The sequence below is a fragment of the Embiotoca jacksoni genome, unplaced genomic scaffold (genome assembly GCF_022577435.1).
Source record: "Embiotoca jacksoni isolate LCO1_2020_lvr unplaced genomic scaffold, fEmbJac1.0.p SCAF_17, whole genome shotgun sequence".
Classification (NCBI taxonomy): domain Eukaryota; kingdom Metazoa; phylum Chordata; class Actinopteri; family Embiotocidae; genus Embiotoca; species Embiotoca jacksoni.
Window position 1 is genome coordinate 13,354,949 of NW_027185307.1, and position 20,466 is coordinate 13,375,414.

At 44.1% G+C, this 20,466-nt stretch overlaps 1 protein-coding gene across 6 annotated transcripts in view; it reads left to right on the forward strand.

Annotated features, from left to right (window-relative positions):
- The window catches only part of atp8a2 (ATPase phospholipid transporting 8A2), a 49,319-nt gene extending 29,415 nt beyond the window's left edge, over window positions 1-19,904 (forward strand). For all 6 annotated transcript variants that reach the window (XM_069151739.1, XM_069151741.1, XM_069151742.1 and 3 more), the window contains 12 exons: window positions 5,235-5,418; window positions 6,301-6,411; window positions 7,794-7,868; window positions 8,287-8,409; window positions 8,984-9,062; window positions 9,153-9,214; window positions 9,876-9,932; window positions 11,927-12,034; window positions 13,889-13,977; window positions 14,175-14,279; window positions 17,324-17,415; window positions 18,292-19,904. In XM_069151739.1, the coding sequence (XP_069007840.1) occupies window positions 5,235-5,418; window positions 6,301-6,411; window positions 7,794-7,868; window positions 8,287-8,409; window positions 8,984-9,062; window positions 9,153-9,214; window positions 9,876-9,932; window positions 11,927-12,034; window positions 13,889-13,977; window positions 14,175-14,279; window positions 17,324-17,415; window positions 18,292-18,386 (1,180 nt within the window). In that variant the 3' untranslated portion in view covers window positions 18,387-19,904. The remainder of the gene's footprint in view (window positions 1-5,234; window positions 5,419-6,300; window positions 6,412-7,793; window positions 7,869-8,286; window positions 8,410-8,983; window positions 9,063-9,152; window positions 9,215-9,875; window positions 9,933-11,926; window positions 12,035-13,888; window positions 13,978-14,174; window positions 14,280-17,323; window positions 17,416-18,291) is intronic.
- The last annotated feature ends 562 nt before the right edge of the window (window positions 19,905-20,466 follow it).

The following is a 20,466-nucleotide window of genomic DNA, read 5'->3' on the forward strand; positions in this document are numbered from 1 at the left end:
ATTTCTGCAGATACATAGGATCTTTGTGTTGTTGTGAGAAAGCACCTACAGTATGTTCAATGCAAGAGGAGAGTTTGTCCACACACTGAAATTTGAAAGCTCCCAAAAGTATTTTTATTGCAATATTTCAGCTTAACTCTTGGTTATTATCTGGGCTTTTTGTTTGTTTGTTTTGCACCCCCACCCCCCAACTGGGGTTAAATGTGTATAATAGCCACCTTTTTAGTTTTAAACACCCGCTATATGCACAAAAAGGCAAAAATATACCCACATACTTCCATCTCGGTACCACTTCTTCTTTTATTCTCCTCGGACACGACAGCTGTGTGACCAAAAATAGGCTTCCTCAGGTAAAGCGGAGGTGGCTTTCTGTAAACATCGTTAACGTCCGTGAAATCAAATGCACAAGTCTAGATTAAGTATTGTCACAAAAGCGTGGGTACTTTGGATTTTTGATTAATCCGCAAACATCTTTTTAACATCAGCAGATTAGCAACTGGGGAAACCCACGAAAGAAAAAAAAAAATGCAAAGAAACACTCGGGATCCAACACGGATTGATTGTCACTCCGTTGTGTGCGTTATAAAGAGAAAACGTGCGTGTGCACGAATCCGTGTGCAGCCCTGCATACCTGCGTGTACGTCAGTTTGTAAAAGTTGTCGGTTGCCCACGGTCAGGATAAAAGGAGGATAAAAGCCTGTCCCGTCGCACAGCAGGAGTAATGTCATACAATGCGCTGCATGGAAATGTCAAAGCCATGACTCACTTACTGCTGGTACCCCTGGAATGGGCATCAGCTGCTCACACATACACAGTCATTGCCATTATACATTTCTATTGATACAAAGTGCACTCGGGTCATACGATGTTTACTGCATGTTCCCTTTTTTGGTCATGTTCTACTCTTCTACTCTGCACCAGCTGTGATGTTTGACAAAAGAGTTTCCAGTCGTCTTTTGTCCATGTGTGCGAGTGTGTGTGTGTGTGTGTGTGTGTGTGTGTGTGTGTGTGTGTGTGTGTGTGTGTGCGTGTGTGCGTGTGTGTGCGTGTGTGTGTGTGTGTATAGCGTGTAGCCAGGAGAGTGTAGCCAGGAGAGTCATAATTGACTCTTCCTTGTATATCCAAGTCATATCTGGGCTCGGGTCTCGCAGGCCTTGCAAACAGCCGCCAGGTTTCTTTCCTGTATCCTTCAGTCTTCATCCTTCCTTGCATGTCTCTCCCTTCCTTCCTTCCTCCTTCACTCTCTCTGTTTCTTCTCAGCCTAACTATGGCTTGATAGTGAGCAAAATCACCAGCACCAGTATTACTTGAAGTGCATCCCAAGATTAAGCTACTGAGCCAGTTTTAGACATCGAGTGTAAATAAAAATGGATGCAGTGGCCCCAGTGGGCAGCCCACCCAACGCCCACACTTCCGGGCTTGTAGTGGGCTGCCCGCTAGGGCCCCATAGTTGAGCCTACATGGGGCCCACATGCGGGGCCCTACGATGGGGCTTTTCAATAAAATAATTTCACAATTAATTTGATTTTAAGCCTCAAAAAGAGGTACGTTTGGTGGCGTGTCTGGTTTGATTCACATGCTGTGAGTACAGTCAGGTTTTGCTGTGCAGGTGAGTGGGACATAGTGTCCTCAGTCAGATCGTCCCCTCGCTTCTCTCCAGTTGTCCAAATATGGCCACTTCTGGTTCCTAAAAAACAAGATGACGACAGCCACAATGCCAGACTCAGGGCTTCAAAACGGCAGTTCATACACCAAAAGATGGCGTCATGCTGGGTTGCCACTTGGTTTTAGATTGTGTTTTATATAAGAAGTTACTTTTTGTAGTTCTGTGGTTCCCAACCCCTTTAATACAAAACAATTCCAAGTTGCATATCGGGGCTTTGAACACTCAACCAAACATTTGAGCTGCTCACACTCTTTAATTTGAATAACTGTTAGAGGTAAAACTAAAAAGGATATCACGATAAAAAAAATTAAAAAAAAGATTAGGTTGGAGTTTAAAAAACAAAAGTATTGTTCTCTTTCCCTGTAATCACCTTGATTTATATTGTGAGACTTTGGGAGGTCCTGACCTCAATGCTGGGAGCTTGGTGATTCATATAATTAGGGGGTATGTACATCCCAAGCATTGCACTGGTAATAGGTTGCCTGTCTATTAAGAGATCGAGCTTTGACTTTCAAGTGTGGAGTTGTCTGCGAGATTATTTCTCACCTACCGTATGCGTGTGATGTTTCAAAGTGTGGGAAGTTGCGTATGTTTGCGTGTGCGTCTCGGGCGGCGGAGTCGAGTGCCCTCGTACGCATGGGTTCCTGACTTCAGTGTGCGTTTGTTTACAGGAGGACTTAGCGGCTGCTTATTTTCTGCTCAGCTCCACCGTGAAGAGCACTGGGAGCCTTTCATCTCTCCAGCTCCACTTTACAAAATCCCAGACACTGTTAGCAGTGTTTAGAGGAAAGGTAGAGCGAGCGAGACACACACAGAGAGAGAGAGAGAGAGAGAGAGAGAGAGAGAGAGAGAGAGAGGCTGAGATGAAGAGAGATTTGTGGTCAGAGGGCGAGAGACGCGAAGGCAAGAAACGCACTCGCACACACCTCAGATGCAGGAACAGGAAAAACAAAGAGCAGGGGTTGATCCCATCCTTCAGCAACAACTACAGAGGCCAAAACTCTCTCTGAGGTTTTCCCCTGCGAATATCCTGTGGTGGTACGAGGTGTGTGTGTGTGTGTGTGTGTGTGTGTGTGTGTGTGTGTGTGTGTGTGTGTGTGTGTGTGTGTGTGTGATTTTTGCAAATGCCTACGTATGAATACTAAGCAGACCACCCAGCTCTGTGATTCCAGCTTGACCGGGACATGATCCTACTTACATATTCAGAGAAGATAGACCACCCTCATGACCTGTGGGCTCCAGTCGGATGTGCGAAGGCTCATACATCTGCTCATAATTTAATTTTTGTCATATCTCCATAAAAGCACCATATTGTGCTCCGTTTGCATGTGACGGCTCTTGCAGCTGCACATAATTTAATTAAGTAATATCGTTATCAGAGCACAGACAAACGTGGTGCGGAGTCACTGCTGAACCTCCGGAGTTAGATCTGTACTCCACAAACAGACAGTCACAGTGAAAGTGACTCTTCTTCTTCTTTGTAGGAAATGTTTGAAGCTTTGGCGGCATTTTAAATCAAGTGGTGATATTTAAAAAAAATGTTTTGCCTTAATGCAGGCTTCGAGTAATTAATACGAATCAGAGAAATGTAATATAGATATTTGCAGCCAATTAAAAAAAAAAAAAGTTGGAGCAGCTGGCTGGAAAGAAATTAGTTCCTTCTCGAAGCCTGTCAATATTACATAATGAAACACAATTATTCTGGTTTGACGTAATGTTGTTGAAAATGTAAATGTTTTTGATTCATACTGTACACGAGCGGTCCTGAGCTGTGGGAAATATAACTTGCTTTGTTGTACAGCCTTAATCTCTGCCCCGGTATCAGTTTTCTCACGTGTCTCCACCTTTGGAGACGTATTTGTTTTCACTATACAATTTGCAGGTAGGAAGGACAAGACTCACTTAAGCTGTGTTGGATGTGAATGACACGCTGTAGCAACTCCTGTTCACACAAAGCGTGTTTTGAAAACAGAGATGAAGACAAATTCAGTCTTAGTGGCTGCATTTCTTTCTGAGAATGTAAACACTGTGTGTGGGGTTGGATTATTTTTTTTTTCTTTCCCACACAGCCTCCTCTTAAGATCAGCAGCAATCAAGCATGATCGTTTCCCGATATGACATTCCTCCCCTTTGAGCTGTACAAATTAAATACCAGTAAGCAAATGCTTTTTTACAGCCAGAATGTTATGAATGTCTTTTTTATACTCCCAAGATATTGATACTTACAGAATTGTCTTGACAACTGGTCAAACTTGAATCTGTTGAAACACCCAGAATAATCAGAGAAAGTACCTTTAAACTTTGTAAACTTGGATTTATGTAAATAAATTGTGGGGCTGCAAATTTTCATTATTGATTAATCTGTTGATTATTTTTATCAATTAATCTATTGTTTGGACTTTTAAATTGTCATAAAATGATTAAAAGACATGTTGACTAGTGTTTCCCAAAGACTAAGGCGCATCTTAAAATGTCCTTGTTTTGTTCTGAACAACAATCATAACCAAATAATATTCAGTTTATTGTCATGGAGGACTAAAGGAACCAGAAAATATTCACATTTAAGAAGCTGGAATCTGGGAAATTTAGAATTTATTTTTTTCATAAAATCTAATTACTAATAATTCTTTGTTAATTGACTAATCACTACATCTGTATTACATTATTTGTTTTTCTCACAGTTTTAACATTCAGATGAAACTGAAACAAACTAAATAGATCCTTTTGAAAATTGCCTCCCGTACTGGTAAAAACACCAGTGAAAGTACACTTTTTCCTTTTTTAATTTCCAGCACACTCCAAACTAAAGCTTCCACAGTTCTTTCCATGACAGGGAGGAAGGGAAGAAACAAAGGATTAGTAGGGAAAATCCAAACGGAAAACCAGCACAGCATTCAGTGCCACAGGAAGGAGCTGTGCTCTCATCTGTCCACAGATGTAGTGCATGACACCGTAAAATTGAAAAGAGATCCACTCTGGACTGCTGCATGACACTTCACCATCCTCCCTCTGTGGCCTTGAGGGAAGCGTCTGTAATCGAGCCTCCCCAGGTCCTCCATTGTCAGTGAAGAGACAGAACCGGTTATAGACAGAGGATTGGTGACACAGGTCAAGAGGGTGGAGTACTTCTGGAAGCTCCCTGAACACACACACACTCAGATGTACGCACACACACATAAATATACACTTGAAAAGTGAGCCACACAGAATCTTATGAGCATAACGGTGATTTAATGTCTCCTAATACCCATTGAAGAGCCGTAGACACTGCTGTGTGTGTGTGTGTGTGTGTGTGTGTGTGTGTGTGTGTGTGTGTGTGTGTGTGTGTGTGTTTCTGGCAGCCTCTCTCCTATCTCTTTCTTTTTCAACTGTTAACCACTCTTGGTCTCCCAGGCTTCACTCTTCTCTCCTCACAGCCGGCATATTTATTTCTCGCCATCTTACTTCCCCAAGATATTCTTTAATCTTCTTCTAAATTTATTTCCGATGCAGCCTGCTTTTTTTTTTTTTTTTTCAATTTCATATCAACCAACCACCTCGGTCTGTTTTCTCCTCGCCGTTTCTGCAGAGTGTCTCCGCTGCAGAAGTCAGAGATTGTGGATATGGTGAAGAAACACGTGAAAGCCATCACGCTGGCGATAGGCGACGGCGCGAACGACGTGGGGATGATTCAGACGGCTCACGTCGGCGTCGGGATCAGCGGCAACGAGGGCATGCAGGCCACCAACTCCTCAGACTACTCCATAGCACAGGTGGGTGCAGCCGCAGCATGGAGACGCACAGACGACAAGCACTCATCCAAAAATCTTCCAGGCTTTACGTGAGAGTATACAAAGGATGCATGTTTGGTTGGTCGCCTCACTGAAGGCACTGAATCCTTACCTGCTCAGTGTTCAGCTCATCCTGATCTTTAATCCCCTGAAGGAGGATTAAAGAGCTCAAAGGAGAATTCACTTACAGAGATTAGTGAGGTATCATATTATCAGTCCAAACAAGCAGCTCATTGCGTGCATTTTTCATTCTGACATAATGTCTCAAGACAATTCATCTTTTTTTCTCTCTCTTCTTCGTTTTTTTTTGTCTCAGTTTGATTTTCCTGCTGCATGCAAATTCATAAATTAAAGGGTTGTAGTTACATTGTAAGCATTTGATGCAGACCAACCACAGGTTTTCTTTGGTCAGATAGCTTGCTTTCACAGTATTTATATAGCATATATAGTTTATTTTTAAACCCAAGAAAGAAATGAAAAGCTCAAATTTATACAATTAACCCTTTATATTGATATAAAAATAAGTTATTTGTAGCCGTAGTTCCCTTTAATCATTATTAAATTGACAACTATATGAAAAAGGTCTCTTCATGTCCCAATTACTCTGGACTCATCTTTTTCTGTGTCTGTCTCACATTCACTGTTTGTGTTGCCTATCTCATCTCCCCCCTCCCCCCCGAGTATCTTACTACTTATCTTTATCAGCGCGGCTCCTCTTGCCTTAACTTTCTCTTCTCCCAGTCATAATGTTGATAAATCCTGTGTACTCCTTCTGTCTTCAATTTTTTTCTTGCAGTTTTTGAAATGAGTCTGTCTCTTCTTGTCTCTTCTTGTCTCCTGTCTGTCTTTCTTTCTGATCGGTAGTTCTCCTATTTAGAGAAGCTTCTGTTGGTCCACGGGGCGTGGAGCTACAACCGTGTCACAAAGTGCATCCTCTACTGTTTCTACAAGAATGTGGTCCTCTACATTATAGAGGTAAGCGCCTGACCACCACACCCTGTCTGCTTGACACGCACACACGTGCGCGCACACACACACACACACACACACACACACACACACACACACACACACACACACACACACACACACGCACACAGTTACATTAACAGAGACATTTTGCAGCTGTTTGTCGACATGGCTGACAGTGATGGACGAGGTGGCCTTCTGGTGTCTGCTTTCTGTCTCTTTTGCACACACACACACACACACACACACACACACACACACACACACACACACACACACACACACATTCTACACACATATATATATATATGTGTGTGCGTGTACTTGTAATACTCATGTTGTGGGGGACATTAATCTGTTTACGCAGTCACAGTTTGGGGACCTGCCTCCCTTTTGGTTTAAGTTTGGGCAAATATTGCTTATGGTTAGGATAAGTGTGTTGTTCTGGACACACAACGGCTGCAAGCGTCTGTGAGCGTCTCTGTGTGAGTGTAATGGAGGCGGCACACTGCAGCCCCAACCTTCCTGTTATGAGGGGTATTTGTCAGCTGTGTGCACACCCGCCCCCCACCCCCGTCCCCCTCCATCTGACATTAAGGATGCCAGCAGGTGCTGGTCCTCATGGGAGCCTGGAGCCTACTGTCTCGCTCACACCACCACCCTGTGCCTGTGTATATATACATATATACGTGTGTGTGTGTCTGTGTGTGTGTTTAGATATATATATATATATATATACACACATATATATATGCGTGTGTGTGTGTGTGTGTGTGTCTGTTTCCATGATTATCTCAACATAATTGGCTTCCAGCAGAGCGCTTTAGGCCAAAGGTGAGACAGTCTCTGTCCACTCAGTGGAGACAGAATGTGTGTGTGTGTGTGTGTGTGTGTGTGTGTGTGTGTGTGTGTCTGACCTCACCCCCAGGCTGTGTGCGCCACTGTATGTCCCAGGAATGCCACAACTCCCACCAGTGGCCCCGAACATTTTCTCTATCTGGCCTCAGATCAGCCTGTGTCTGCGCTGAGTGTGCGAAGGCATTAATGAAGGTTTACCGTGGGTCAGAGTCATTTTTAGATGCAGTGTTTCAGTAAATTTACTTCTGTAAAGTCAGAAAGTGATTGCAGATCTGCCCAACACCTGGATATGAATTGATGACTTTAAAACGTAATGCCTGATGCTTAATGGAGCTTTAGGAAGTACGTTTCATGTGTTCAAATCGTATGTTCTACATCATTAACTTTGTCATGTGTCCATATCATTTTGTAAAGAGACACGGATTTCTCCATCTCTGCCTGCTACTTCCACTATCAGTGCGTCCCTAAGGCAGTTTGACCCTCCACTATTGTCCTTCTCATCCCCTCTCATCCCTCTCTTTGTGTCCCAGCTCTGGTTTGCCTTTGTGAACGGGTTCTCGGGCCAGATCCTCTTTGAGCGCTGGTGTATAGGCCTCTACAACGTGGTGAGTATCCGCCCTCACTCCCGTTTAAACTAGCCAACTCTTTTTTTTTTTTCTTCCCAGTTTTCCACTCTCTCCCCCGCTTTCACTGAATGGATATGAATTGATGACTCTCTTTCTCTCTGCCTATCTCTCAATCAATCTCACTCGACTTTGTCTTCTTATCTCTCCATGCCTGACATATTTGTGTGTGTGTGAGTGTATTTCTGTGTTCTGGTGACTGCTGTGTGTACTTTACGTCTGACTGCAGATGCCTTCAGGCTCCTCATTTTTAAAACGTTGTGGAATTCCTTTTAATGCTGACGGTCTGATGTGAACACTGATTGTCCAGCTTGTCGAAGTGTATGTGCGTGCACGCTGCCTTGTGTGTTCACGTTGTGTTTTAATGGCTGGATGTTTATACATTTTCTGTGTGCTGCAGATATTTACTGCACTGCCTCCGTTCACTCTGGGGATCTTTGACCGGCCGTGCAGCCAGCAGAACATGCTGCGTTTCCCACAGCTCTACCGAATAACCCAGAATGCCGAGGGCTTCAACACTAAGGTACACGCACACACATCTACAGTCTACATGCACCTACACACACACACACACACACACACACACACACACAGAGAGAAACAAATCTATAATCAAAGCTAAATCTGTCATTTTTGTACTCTGCATTCGACTTGTGGCTATTTGGGATCTGATGAGTGATGCCAGCTGTTTGTTTGGGACTTCATCAAGTAAACAAAGGTGGCATGGAGACTGGGGTGTTTCCATGACCACTCTTAATGATATTCATATTGCCAGAATAAGGAAGTCTTTCATTTTCGAAGGTACACCAGCAACTCAACCTAGTGTGTGTGTGTGTGTGTGTGTGTGTGTGTGTGTGTGTGTGTGTGTGTGTGTGTGTGTGTGTTTGTTTGTGTGTGTGTGTATGTGTACAGTACAGGAGGGCACTTTTGATGGCATGCACACAGTGGAAGTTGTGTGTTACTGTAAGGAATTGATGTTTTTATGTGTGTGGGAGTGGGGGGGGTGCCTATATGTGCTTTGGCATTAGTTTGCACTGACTTGTTTTCCCCTATCCTCACACCCACTCTCTGTTTCTGTGTCTCGTTCCATCTTTCAGGTGTTTTGGGGACACTGTATAAATGCACTGATTCATTCAATTATTCTCTTTTGGTTTCCACTCAAAATGTTAGAGCACGGTAAGTACCCGAGTAATTCTTTTACAATCCATTATTTTCAATTTGCTGACACTTTGTCATGAGGCATCCGTGTGTACGTGTTGTCCACAGACTCGCCCTTCCCGAATGGTCTGGGAAATGACTACCTGTTCGTAGGAAATATGGTCTACACAGTAAGCATCTTACTTTCTATTCTTCTGTCTTGCCAATTTCTGTGTGCATATTTCTGTTTTTTGGCATGCAGATTTGTGCATATATTAAGCAGCTGCACAGTATTTGTGTACACACCAGCGCTGTGCTGCTTCCTCAGAGAACTTATGAGTCTCCAGTCAATCTAGTCTCGTCTAGCCAGTCTGTCTCCTCTCTACACTCATCCATCTCTTCTCTTTCTATTCACTTCTCCATCTCCCACTCCCACTATCATTTTACTCCCTACAGTCTCTTGTTAATGTCAGTGGTGTTTATTTGTTGTGTTGTGTGTGTGTGTGTGTGTGTGTGTGTGTGTGTGTGTGTGTGTGTGTGTGTGTGTGTGTGTGTGTGTGTGTGTGTGTGTGTGCGTGCGTAGACTTTGGGGGCTGTGGGGGTCGGGAGTATTTTAACAGACATTGCTGAGTTTACTATATAACATTAATGTTTATTATCCTCACAGTCGCCAGTGAACTAATCTGTTTTTTCTGTTTTTGTTTTTTTTCATTTGCCCACCCGCTCCTGCCTGTGTGTGTGTGTGTGTGTGTGTGTGTGTGTGTGTGTGTGTGTGTGTGTGTGTGTGTGTGTGTGTGTGTGTGTGTGTGTGTGTGTGTGCGTGTGTGCGTGTGCGTGCGTGTTTGTGTGCAGTATGTGGTAGTTACAGTTTGTCTGAAAGCTGGAATGGAGACCACCGCTTGGACCAGGGTAGGAACATTAACACACTCTTAATACACCACACCACATGTGCTGTTGATAAATTTAGAGAAGCGGACCTACGTTGTGTGGATTTCAGTGGCAGGACCTGGTCTGAATGCTTCGTAGTCAGGAACGGCACGGGAAAAGATGTGGCGTACCTTGAGCTTGTGGTGGAGGTTTGAGGTTTCTCAAACTGCAGTTGCTTGCACCTTTTCTTCAAACCAGTTCATGTACAGTTGCATTTATTTCCATTGCTCTGTGCAATATTTCTAATGTATCCATTTACAAAAAAACAACAAAAAAAAGTCTGTAAAATGGCCAAATGTTGACACTTTCAAACCATTTAAGTCAATCATAGGAGATTTACGGCAAAGCAGCTGCAAGAATGACTAAATATGGCTTCAGGAGAATCAACTTGCAAGCACAAGGGTATATTCGCTGCGCAGACAAAGCATAGCGAAGGAGAAAAACAGACCAGAACAGTGAGATTACCATCTGTTTGGAGAATAATAAATACAGAAACATAAGAGCGAAACAGATTTAATTTATTGTACTTAGATCCCATATCTCCTCATTGTTTTTGAGTGAAATATGTTTTATACTCCTCTTACTGGTTATTGTCAAACGTCATATATTGTTAATATGTGGTAATGACAATACATTTTATTCGTATTGCGACACTTAACAGGTTAAAATGATCAAAACAACACGATAAAAGTATCAATCACATTAAGATCTGTCGAGTTCCAATGATTAATTGATTAGACCATTGACAGAAAATTGTTCTGCCAGTATTTTGATAATCACTTAAGCAGCCAAAATCAGCAAATGTTACGTTTTCTGCTATTCTTTGTCATACATGACAATTTATCAACTGTCTTTGGGTTTTGGAGCGCTGCTTAAAAAAACAAGCAAATTGAAAACATCGCCGTGGGCCAGGATAGATTATAAATGGCATTTATTTGCTATTTTTGCATACAAAACAATTTAACAAATAATCAAAGAAACAGCCTTCTCGTTCTGACAGCCCTATCATATAATCTATAAAATAAAGTTTCAGACCATACTGCCAGTCCTACTTTCTCTGTACACTGTTTACAAATGGCCGAGCATGCAGGCAATTTCCTCACAGCTTATACTGTACTGACATGTTGCACCTTTAAAAATATTTTTACAACTTGACGAGATTTGTCGGCTCCAACCAGCTAGAGTCCCAACGAAAAAAATGGCAGCTACCACAGTGATCACGCTGGCCCAGACTACAGAAAGTTTGCTTTTTAAATGAGTGAGAAATAACTTGGGCTGTCTCTTCAGGCTATCGACAGACAGCATGGATAAAATCAATTATACCTTCCTCACACTGGTAACGTCAGCATGAATTAAAATCTTGCTGATAACTCTCAAAATATACCAGATACAAGATAAGTAAGAGATGTCGTAATATTAGATGACTGCACTGTACACAAGCAAAAAAAAAATGCTGAACTTTGCCGCAGAGAAATGTCGTAAAACGGGTAAAAAAAAAAAAATGATGGTTTAAAATCCGTCCAAAGAGTCAATAAACAGAACTAAGTATCTGACTTAAGCGTGTGGTTTCAGCTTTCAATCCTGGAACAACATCAGCAGAAGTGGATGTAGAGTTGAGGACAACAGTAGCTGAAGTAGCCGTGGTGGCAACATTATTTGGTTTGTTCCTACTGCTGGAGCGAGAGATGGACAGAAAGGCGCTGACACCTTTGTCCGTTCAGCTGTCCACACAACAGCCTGGCAGTAATGAAGCAGGGTCCCACTGGAATTCACACAGTGTCCCCTTACAGTAGATCACAGAGCCGGACGAAGACAGGGAAGGAGGGAGGGGAAGGTTGTCTATATTCGGATGAGCTATATGTAAACTATGTGACCTCATGTTGTCTCTCTTCTCTGCCTCTTAATCTTCATCCTTTCCTGAACTCCGTTTTGCTTTTCTTTTTCTTTGCCGCCCTCCCTCTATTTCTCTGTTGTAGTTTTCCCACCTGGCGGTATGGGGAAGCATGTTGCTCTGGATGGTCTTCTTCGCCGTCTACTCCGCCATCTGGCCCACCATCCCCATCGCCCCCGACATGCTGGGCCAGGCAAGTCGCTCTCCGTCAAAACATGTGTCACTCATTTCCATAACGGGAGGTTAAAATAGCCCTTCCCTCGACATCTCTTTGCTGCACCATCACCTGCTCCTCCCTACCTTCCTTGGTTGCCAATACATGGCGCCAATGAGACTCACCTCCTGGGTGTTCCACGTCGGCACTGCTGGAGCCCCGGGGGAGATTTATACCCCTGCAGCCCCTCTCACCAGACTTCCCCGCACCTGCTGCGTGTCACCCGAGCCCCGGTCTTTTACTGCCCTCTGTGGAGGTGTTGACTCAAGAGGGTGAGCTGCTGCTGCTGCTGCTGCCGCCGCTGCTGGTGATGATGATGATGAGGGTCCAGTCGGGGTGAGGAGAATCTACCCCTTAATTGAGAGACTCATTTTGGAGTTTGGGGGATAAAGGCAGGGGCGGGATGAGGTGCCCCACTGAGTGGGCAGGGGAAGGGAATAGGGCCGTCTCAACTCCCCTCAGCCCATTAATTCAATTTGTGTCTGAAATCAGGAATGCGGTCAAATATCTCTGCAGCTGCTCGGTCTAACTGGGGAATGGTCAGAGACACTCAACCGCCACCCCCCCCAACCCGCCATCACCCCCCCCCCCCCTTAACTGCCCTATTACCTCTCTTATTTCCCCTGGTCCCGCTATCTATATTTCCATCTGTCCACGGGGGACACGGGAAGGAAAAGAGCTATATGTTCCCGCTCGGAATAACTGTGAAATGATGTGCACTATGTGCGTGTCCAGCTATGAGTGTTTCGTGTTGATTGTATAGCAGTGGAGACCAACAGTCTGTTACTACGACTATAACAAAACAGGCGAAACCATCTATCATGCCTCCATCCTCACGGTGCACAAAGACCGTGTGATATACCGGGTGTCCGGCACTGCGAAAATGAACCGTGTGCCCCTGTGTGTAGGTGTCCGTCACACACAGACACACCGAGCGTGTGCGAGTCCAGTTTGGAGCGCCTCGGTTGTGTTTCCAGCTGCTGCAGATGATATTTTGCAGCGGTTGTCTGATTCATTTTCCTTGTAACCTCCTCCTCTGGGAACCAAACTGTCTCCATATACGCGGGTACAAACACGGGACACAGGAAACACATGATACGGGCAATAAAGTTAAGGACGTCATGCTGCATAAAATGTTTGTGACTTAAATGTTCACACCTGGAGACAAAGGCTTATGAGCTTTTGCAGATAACCCACAGCAGGGATGTTGGGTAATCAAGAGAAAATTGTGGAATTTACAGTAACAGGCGAGGACAAGCAACAGGCGATACAGTCAATAACGATGAAAGGGAGTTGTGAAAGAGCGAGACTGGAGGGAATCACAGGAGAAATGGATGTGTGGGAGTAAGAAGCATGGAGACAGACTGACAGACAAATTGAGACAGTGGTTAGATGCATGATTAATCCCGGGAGACGGCCCGAGAACGGGGTCAAAGGTCAATGAGCCTGGTTGCAGCTGGACTGCAGAGACAGGTAGGGGGGATGGGGGAGGTAAGGAGGGAGGGAGGGGGGGAGGGAGGTCTGTGGTTAACTCACTAGCATTTCTATCAGTTAGCATCACAGACGCGTTGTGGGGAGACTGTGTTAAATCCAGTATGTGGTGGAGATACGGGCTGTGAGAGAGCTGTTAAATATGTTTGGTTAGCAGTGGGGGGTTCAACTTTGGCTAACTCTTTGTATGGCTTTCACTGGGCTTTGACTCACATCTCTCTCTGCCTTCACCACATGTGTTTCTATGCGCTCATTGCAGAGAAAAAAAAATGACTTAATCCTCAACGTGAATTAATATATACGAGTGAAACTAAATGGAGCCTGTGTGTGTTGTCACTGCAGGCTGGCAAAGTGATGCAGTGCTGGCACTTCTGGCTGGGCCTGGTCCTGGTGCCTGCTGCGTGTTTACTCAAAGACTTCGCTTGGACAGCGTAAGTAGCGCACATTCAATATAAATACATGGGAAATCCATACAGAGACTATTTAACTTAACCGAAGCGTTTACATAACCCATATTGAGTCTGTGTCAACACTCCGGCACACTTCGTATTATGGATTACATGTGTCTGCGAAGTAAAACACTCAGACTTTCCTTCACGGGCCTGATGAGCTTTTTTCTGCTTTGCAGCACACGTCGCACTGTAAGGAAGTCTCTGCTGGAGGAGGTGCAGGAGCTGGAGGCACGGGCCGTCGACCCAGGGGCAGCTGTGCTCAGAGATGCCAGCGGCCGCAGGTATGGAACCACCGCAAGGCATTATGGGACCTCGCCAGTGTCATATCGTTTTTATTTTGGTTATCAAAGTGGTTATTCTGTTGATTTTTGTTGATCTTTTTTTTTTTTGCTCCTGTAGCTTTTATTTTATGTTCTGTTCATCAAACTGCTCCTTCCTGATTCGTTGATCGACTCAATAATGTAAAGTCTGTCCATTGAATGTGACTGGATATTTTTGGAGAGATAAAGATACATTACTATCTGTATTACATATCTTTATGTGTGGTAATAAACTGTCTCCTCCTGGGGCACCGTCCACAGGGCCGAAGCCAAGGCTGAGGTCTCGTAGAGCCCGAGCTGCTCACAGAGGTAGTCTCCGAGTTTGCACTGTCCCGCTGTGTGAACTCTGACCTCAAATGACCTGCGTGCCCTCATTACGAGCTACTTTGGAGTGACTTTTTTTTTTTTTTTTTTCCCATCAACTGAGTTCTCTCTGTTCATCTCTTACTCTCCTCATTTACTGTTTTCACAATATTTCCCTCCCTTATAGCCATACATTTTACCATTGTTCTGGATTTCTTTTGTAGGTGGCTCAATTTGAACTGCTGTACAGACCTGGTGTGTTTACTATGTGTCCGTAGCTCCTCAGGCTGTAACTTAGCCTTGTGCGTGGTGTTCCCTAGAGTTGTTTTAGAACATAGTGTAATGGCTAGTTTTGAGGGAATTTTTTGCAAATTATAGATGCAATATACACGTCCTTAGGATTGTAGAAGTTTGGTAATTTGCTGCAGAGGTGGAAAGTATTTTTGGTACATTTGCCCAACTGCCTATACTTGCAGTATGGAGTATTTACATTTTATGCATCCATATTTTTCTGCTCCAAATAGTTTCACATGAAAATATTGTACTCTGTAGTCCACTTTTTTTTTCTTTTTTTTTTTAGCTATACTGTAGTTGCTATTTACGTTTTTTTTAATATGGTGTTATTATGGCCCACCACGTCCTCCCGAGGTCTCGTGGGCCGAACTTGACGAAACACCAGTGAAGGGAGATGCCCACTTGATAAACTCGGAGAGATACTTCACACTCTCACCTTGTTGCAAAAGCTTTGTACTAAGTCGTGTCCTACTTTGGTGTATGAGCATAGCATGGTTTGATAAGGGAAGGTAGCCGGGTGGTCGTATCGAGTCAGTCGACCCTGCGGTGTTATTCTGCATTCATGTGGCAGTCTGTGTACCAAAACTAAACCAGTAGTTCCCAACCGTTTCGACCAGTGAACCCAAGGAAATATTACACATTTTACTCCATTACATTTACTTGATAGCTTTAGTTACAAGTGACTTTGTAGGTCCAGACTTAAGACACAAGAAATGGATCAAAAAAATATAAGATTTAAACACGTGATTGTGAAGCACTGCTTCAACCTGAAATGGTGATTATGTGTTAAAGCATCTGACAGAATTATTCATGATAAGCTCTTAAATAAAGTGCCTGAGTACTTAATCCCCTGCTGTTTGCACTGAGTATTACATTAAATTGCATAATCCTCTGATATAATCCTTGTCATCAAGACAAGCTGCTTTCTTAGAGCAGTTTTGGTCCTTGAGAGAAGCTGAAGAAGAAGTGTGAGCTATGTTTTCAGGTTAGGGATGGATGAGTGGGTAACTCAAGGGTCCTGACCCTGCCTTGAAACCCAGAGACGAGGTCTTTGAGTCCTCTCCTTTAACAATCAGAGAAGTAATGTTGAGGAGAGTAGAGAAGTAATGGAGCAAAATGGACATCTGTGTTTGTAGTTCCTAGGGAGGTCGTGGTGTCGGCATGGGAAAAGGTTGGAAAGGTAAAGTACACGAGTGTCTCGAGGGAAGAGTACAAATGGAGCACATCCTTGGGTCCTTTTGAATCGGAAAGGTAGCCAGAGAGAAACATCACAGTAGGAGAGAGGACAACTTGAGTCGTGCTGACGCATGAGCCTTTCATTTATTTGTCCAGCCACCACTTAGTCCTTTATCATTCACTCGGCACTGTCATCGATCTAACAGACCTTATTTTTTTGGGCCAAAGGCTCCTTAAGCTAACTTCAGCGTTCCCCTTTTTTCTTCTTCTTCTCTAGTGAAGGTTCCCAGCAGTCGTTTGCAGTTATAAAAATTTCCTAACTGCCTCTTCCAAATTTTTGCCTTGGGAAGGTTGGCTGTAGTCCATAACTACTCCACTGATCATCATCATCATCATCATCACTGCTGTGTAACGCAAGTGCCGGGGAAAACCCTCATGTGTGACTTATTTAATGCCCCGTTGGCAAATAATCGTACAAAATGAATTATTTCAAATACAACAGGCAAAAATTTACTTCAGTGCTTTTACTTTAATGGCTGTAATGATGGTGATGAGACAGGAGAGACGTACTTTAATAGGTGTGTGTGCATGCGTGCAATTTGTGTGCAGTATCTGGAAAGGACTTCGTTATTTTTGGTCACGGGAGGAGAGGAGCCGTGACGGCGTGTGGTCTCAGAACAGAGGGTCCAGTCTTCTTCTTGGAAAGGGGGGAGTTAAGAGGAGTGGGGGGAGGGGGGGTAGTTTACTATGGATGTCCTGTTACCCTGCAGGCAGTTTATGAGTTACTGTTGGGGTAAATTGAATGTCAGATGCAGTCAGTGTCAAAGCCATCTCCTACCAACTTTCTGGTCCTAAATCCACTTAGATTTTGATGACTTATTGATCAGCGGGTTTCTGTGCTGATCCCCGAAGGAGAAATTTACTTTTTGTGTGGTATGCTGCAATGTTTTGCTCAAGGACACTTGTGCATTTACACATTAAAAAAAAAAAAAAAAAAAAAAAAAAAATTGACAGATACCCAAAAGATGTGAAACTTCTACCCGTCAGAACTGAAATCTTAGAGGCAAAGGTGCAAATACATCTGTACACTGATTTAAAAAAAAAAGAAATACTTCCCAGTAGCTGGTGTTGTGTAGCTGTGTGAGTTACTGGTAGAGCGGTAGAGATTCTCTGAGTATCAATGCTCCGAGGCCGTGGACTAACTGCTCCTTTTTTTTTGTCTTTCTTTGCAGTCTAAACGAACGAGCCCATCTGCTGACAAGAGTCTTTAGGAAAACACCTTCAAGCGTAGGACGCTCCAACTCGGTGCAGCAGACTGTGTCACGTGAGTGTCCTTCACAAACAACAAGTCTTGTTTCGACACGGGCCTCAGAGCCAGATTTCTCACACTTTGGTATAATGTCTGTAACTTCCTGACTATAATGTAAATCCGGGATTTGTTCTTAATCATTTATCAATAGCTTAAGGAAGCTATGAATGGAAACTCATTTCTGTTTCTCTGTGTTTCTTTCTTCATTCAATCTCATTACATAAACGAGTTTTCAAAACCCACACGGCTCAACAACCAGAGTATATTCTGCCATGATTTGGATGCAGAAGAATTAGATATTGGCAGAATCTGAAGTAAAAAAAAAACTACTTTAAAGGTGCTTAATAACACAGGGATTTTAAACAATCTCTACATGGAGAGACAAAGCAAGCCTGTTACCTGTTTTGCTTCATGAAGCCCAGAAACAAGCGACTAAAGAAGGAATTGATTCCCAATACTCTGACAATGTTTGGCCAAGAAGACATCTAGCAATCTAGAGCGGACACGATGACTTACTTAATTAATTGTTTTTATGAAATGGAAACTTAAAAAAAAAAAAAAAAAAGTTTTATTTATATTCTGTAAAGGTAAACTGAATATGTATTAGGTTTCAGACTGTTGGTTAAACAAAACAAGCAGTTAAATATATAATTGAAATCTGAAAATACAAACGTGATCATGTAAAAAAAAAAAAAAAAAAAAAAAAAAAAAAGTAGAAATATACAGAAATGAGTGGCAGTGTCCAAACGTCCATAACTAAAGCCACATAGGTGGGTGGTCGTAATCGTCTCAACAAAACTGAACTTATCGCTGTAAAGGTGTTCAAATTGTTCTCTAAACTCGCAGCACACCGGTTCATCACCTGAGATTCATGGTCTTCTCTCTCTGCAGATGGCTATGCCTTCTCTCAGGAGGAGCACGGCGTGGTGTCTCAATCCCAGGTAGTGCGCTCCTACGACACCACCCTCCAGCGCCCCAGCCTCTAGCCCCACCCCTCATCAAGGCTTCGGCTCACCGTAGCACCGGTTGTCCAGGTGACAGCGGAGACAGACTTTAGTGACACCGTCACGCCGGGTGACCGACTCCTGCTGTGGCCTTACTGGAACTACGACCTGACCCCTCGCCGGGGGCGGGCGGTCAAGGTCAGGCGTGGAGGCCGTCGCTGGCGCATTGGAGGACCGAGATGGGAGAAGGGACCAGGCCGAGTGTACGGAATAAACTTTGTTCAAACTCACAGAAGCTGCACTGGCATGAGCAAATCATCACAAGTCAAACTCAGAGACTGCGCCTCATATCCGTATACCCCTCAGACTGGGTTTGCTTTGTGTGTGTGTGTGTGTGTGTGTGCGCGCGCGCGTGTATGTGTGCGTGTGTGCGTGCGTGCGTCTTCGTTCCAGTGCGTCTGTATCTGCCTGTGCATGTACGTCTGCACGCATTGGCGCTCCTGTGTTTGTGTGCATGCGTGTGTTGGTCCATGCGTGTTCTTCCACGTTTCCCTCTCATCTCCGACTCGCGAGGTGGTTGCAGCTCGTCTGTCATCACGCCGACGCGGACGGCGACGTCAAAATAAAACACACGCGCACTTGCACACGTGTGGGCGCAGGCAAATTCCTTTAAAAAAAAAAAAAAAAAAGGGAAAGACGAAGGGAAGCACGGACCGAGGACCTGCCGGAGCTCATCACCCCTGTTACGTGCCGCCCCCCCCCCCCTCACCCCCCACCGCAGCACCAAGCCTCACTGCCAAACACCACAGAGATGCCACTGAGGCAGAACGCTCGCCCCCGAACCGGACCTCCACCCTGCTGCAACCTCTCCTAACCCACCGGGACCTCCCCTGGCTTATCTCTTCCTTCATTTCATCCGTCTTATCTCCTCATCTCATAGCCGGCGCTGCAGCCTCCATGTTTCTCCTCCTCTGCGGCACATCTCCTCGTTCTCGCCAGTTTAAGGAAAAGGAAAAAAAAACTAAACATTTTATTTTGTTGTTTTTAATTCTGACCGCTCCTGTGATTCCCGATGCCGCCTCTCTCTAGCATCGTCAGCTGATGTAGAAGCAGCATGCCTGGCATTAGCGCTTCCTCCTTCAATTCTGTTGGATTTCCACTCTTTACTGGACTGTTCCTTTCTTTTTTTTTTTTTTTTTTATTATTATTATTATTATTATTATTATTATTATTATTATTATTAAAATGGACATTAATGTGTATGTGTTTATAATTTTTTTCCCCCTCTTTTCATTAATGCCTGTTTTTGTACTCATATGTGGACACATGTCTTAGAGGGAATATTTTACTTGAATTAGTCCTAATAGTTATCCAAACAGAAGGGACTTGATTGAGACACTCGCGTGGATCATGTGTTTTCTGGGATTTGTCTGAATGTAGAGTCCATTGTCTGTGTGCTTTGTGTTGAGGACATTCTGGTTCAGGAATGCAAGACTGAAGAGTTGGGAGGAGGGGGGTTGTCCATCTGAGTCCTAATCATTAAATCTAATCAATCCATGGCCTGACCAAAATGTCTTTGTGTTTTAACTGTAACATTCATGCAATCAAGTGGTGAGTTTGAGTCCTGCTGTAGCTCCAGGGAAGCTGTGAAAGAGTTTAGTTTACATTTCATGCTGAAAATAGAAGGAAAAACGTATAGGAGAGGATGATTTGTCCATGACATGCGTATGCTTTTATATATTAACAGAATCAAACCTCTCCCACGCTCCCTCTTGAAGCCCAGGAGAATCCGTGTAGACGGACCATTAGCAGATTAATTCACCCCTTCTCCCCGAGTGGAGGTCCCGTTCCCACCCACCTTCCTGGATGTGCCCCGGCCCCAAACGACTACAGATGCTCCAGTATGGAGAATCCATCGGGCCGCAGCCCGAGAACCATTTATGCTTTTCAACTCGTCCCCAGTGACTCTCCAGTGGCCCGCTCCGCTTTCCACTTCACTGCAGCCCAGTTTCTGGTGGAGGCTGCCAAAACTACACCTCCACATCACCATAGTTTTAAACTGTCCATTGTTGTGGTTTATTGTCTCCCTTCTCTGTGTGACGGGTGATGTGACAGGTATTCG